Source organism: Hyaena hyaena, unplaced genomic scaffold (genome assembly GCF_003009895.1).
Source record: "Hyaena hyaena isolate Hyena2069 unplaced genomic scaffold, ASM300989v1 scaffold_1310, whole genome shotgun sequence".
Classification (NCBI taxonomy): Eukaryota; Metazoa; Chordata; class Mammalia; order Carnivora; family Hyaenidae; genus Hyaena; species Hyaena hyaena.
In genome coordinates, this window is record NW_024081920.1 from 137,080 (window position 1) to 139,876 (window position 2,797).

General features: G+C 41.0%; 1 protein-coding gene across 1 annotated transcript; it reads right to left on the reverse strand.

Annotated features, from left to right (window-relative positions):
* Nucleotides 1-272: 272 nt before the first annotated feature.
* LOC120224938 (olfactory receptor 52J3-like) lies at nucleotides 273-1,211 on the reverse strand. Its single transcript, XM_039223177.1, has one exon. The coding sequence runs from the start codon at nucleotides 1,206-1,208 to the stop codon at nucleotides 273-275; it is 936 nt and encodes a 311-aa protein (XP_039079108.1). The 5' UTR covers nucleotides 1,209-1,211.
* Nucleotides 1,212-2,797: the final 1,586 nt, after the last annotated feature.

The following is a 2,797-nucleotide window of genomic DNA, read 5'->3' on the forward strand; positions in this document are numbered from 1 at the left end:
CAGAGAGATGAAGATTCACTAAATCTCCCTAGTTAAAAGGGAAGGGACTTTGAGTGTGATGTTTGCACTACTCTAATGGAACCCTGTGGTCAGAAGAATAAGCATTCTTTTTGAGATTTCAGAACAGAAAGCATTCTTCTAAATTTGTTCCTTTAGGATATGGAGGATCTTTTGATATGAGGAGCACTTAAAAAATAATCAACCTAGAGTAGAGTAAAATTAACTTCTTTTAGTTATATAGACACCCTCAAGAACTGAGGAAACAAGAACCTCTACTTGGAAGTGAGAGCATGGATCACATGCTCGCGAATCTGCTTTGTCCTCACACCATAGATAATAGGATTAAGGGCAGGTGGGAAGACCACGTAGAGATTGGCAACAAGGATGTGAACATAACCGGGAATTTTCTTGCCAAATCGGTAGGTGAGGAAGGAGAAGAGACAGGGTGTATAGAAAACACACATGACCCCAACATGTGACCCACATGTGCTCAGAGCTTTGTGACGAGCATCTTGAGATGGGAGGAGGAAAACTGCACGGAGGATGTAGGCATAAGAGATTCCAACCAGTGCCACATCCAAAATAAGAAAAGAAGCCACGAAAAGCCCATAAATGGCATTAACTCGAATGCTGGCGCAGGCCAACTTGGCAATGCCCATGTGCTCACAGTAGGAATGTGCAATAATTCGAGTCTCACAGAAGGGCAGACGATGGGTTAGGTAGAGAATGGGCAACATGAGCAGGACAGGACGCATTACAATAGCCACACCAATGCCAGCTTGCACCCGGGGTGTCAGGGTGGTTGTGTAGCGGAGTGGTACACAGATAGCCACATAGCGGTCAAAAGCCATGGCCAACAGAACAGAGGACTCCATTCCCGTAAAGGTGTGTATCAGGAACATTTGAGCCACACAGGCTCCAAAACCAATTTCATGTGCTTCAAACCAGAAGATACCCAGCATTCGGGGCACTGAGGATGTGGAAAGGGCCAGGTCTGTGGCTGATAAGATGGCGAGAAAGCAGAACATAGGATCTCGCAGAGTTCGGTCAGACCAGATGATCAGCAAAATTGTAACATTACCCAACAGGGCCATTAAATAAATGGAGAAAAAAGGCAGGGAGATCCAGCCATGGGAATCCTCAAGTCCTGGGATGCCTGTGAGAAAAAAGGTGTCTGGGTAGAAAGCAGAAGTGTTTGTGTGGAGCATCTTGCCACTGTTGAGAAGAGAAGTGGTTGACTACTTCTAGAAGGAAAAAAATGAGAGCCAAAAATGCATTTCATAAACCTCTCCAATAGGATTATTTTTTATCTGTAGCTTTCTTATTATAAGAACAAATGCTAAAACTTGAGTTCAAAGTAATATGTAGGCACTGACTGAGCACTCTACAAGTGGAAGAAACATTAACTTTATGAGAGGTATACCTCTGAAGTTTTGGACAATAATATCATATTCATTTGCTGAAACTCCATATAAAACCTGGAATGAATTTAAAAACATGAAAGGGCTTATGTTTATATTGAGGTGTCAATCCTCTTTGAAAACAAAATACACTTTGCCTAAGCATATCAACAGATAAGACAACACATAAGACACCTGCACACAGATAAGACACCTACACACAGATCATGATGATAGATTTAAGAATATAAAGTACCTAGACCTGTTGAATGATAGGGAATAGAGTAAGACTTCTTAAATCAGTTTGTTCAATATCAGTTGTGACACTGATATAAAATGTGAGATCCAAAATGAAGAACTACATTTCATCATGCATCCCTCCATATTGACTCATATGCTCCCACAGACATGCTCTGCTGTATCTCAGATATAATAAGAGTTGCACAAAGATAAACAGACACTGTAGTATACCTCAGATATGAAACCAGCCACACCAAGACAGGAAAGCACTGCAGCTGGAAATCACCTCCAGGACAGAAATGCATCTCTTTGCTATAGTATTTCAATGGGAATTAAATTAATGAAGAATCCCAAAGTTTCTGTTGGTTGCCAACTTCTTAAAAATGTCCCAAGATATCCAACAATTCTACCCATCCTTGCAAGTGTGTGTGGGAGAATTAGAGGGAAGGGTGATAGCGAAAAAACATATTGAAAGGAAAAGCTTTGAGAAGTAAAGATTTGTTTCCAATGACAATGATCGTGGTCAACATCAGGCCTAAGAAATCCATGCTCCTGATTTACCACTCTAGTTATGATCTTTCTCTCTCTTCCATTCCTTCTTCCCTCCTTCCCTCCTTCTTTTCCTTCCTTTCTTCCTTCCTTCCTCCCTTTCTCCCTTCTTTCCTTCCTCTCTCCCTTCCTTCCTCCCTCCCTCCCTCCCTCCCTTCCTTCCTTCCTTCCTTCCTTCCTTCCTTCCTTCCTTCCTTCCTTCCTTCCATCCTTCCTTCCTTTTCTATAGGAAAAGAAAAACAAGTATAAGNACCTTTACTATAGTCATATTTTCACGCAATTCAATACAATTATTGAATTTTATCTTTTCCCTGAAGCATGTTATGTATATTCCTGTCTCAAGGCCCCAGTAGAGAGATAAGTGATTACTTTATTTTGCCTTTACCTATGCCCTTCATTCTGCCTGTCATGAGCTTTGAATTGTGTGCCATGTTCAAAGGTTTCCAAATAGCGCAAGATCATTGTAATTATCTGGAAAATGATCTTTCAATGGATGTGCCTTTTCATGACACAACACATTAGAAGTATAGCTTGCTCTATCTTATTGGATTGATCATGGTACACCTGGATAATACTAATTTTCTTTCCCCATTCCTTGTGAGGTATTC

What these genes read in the sequence shown, in the direction of transcription:
- LOC120224938 (XM_039223177.1), bottom strand. Translation starts at nt 1,208, where the DNA reads ATGCTCCACACAAACACTTCTGCTTTCTACCCAGACACCTTTTTTCTC.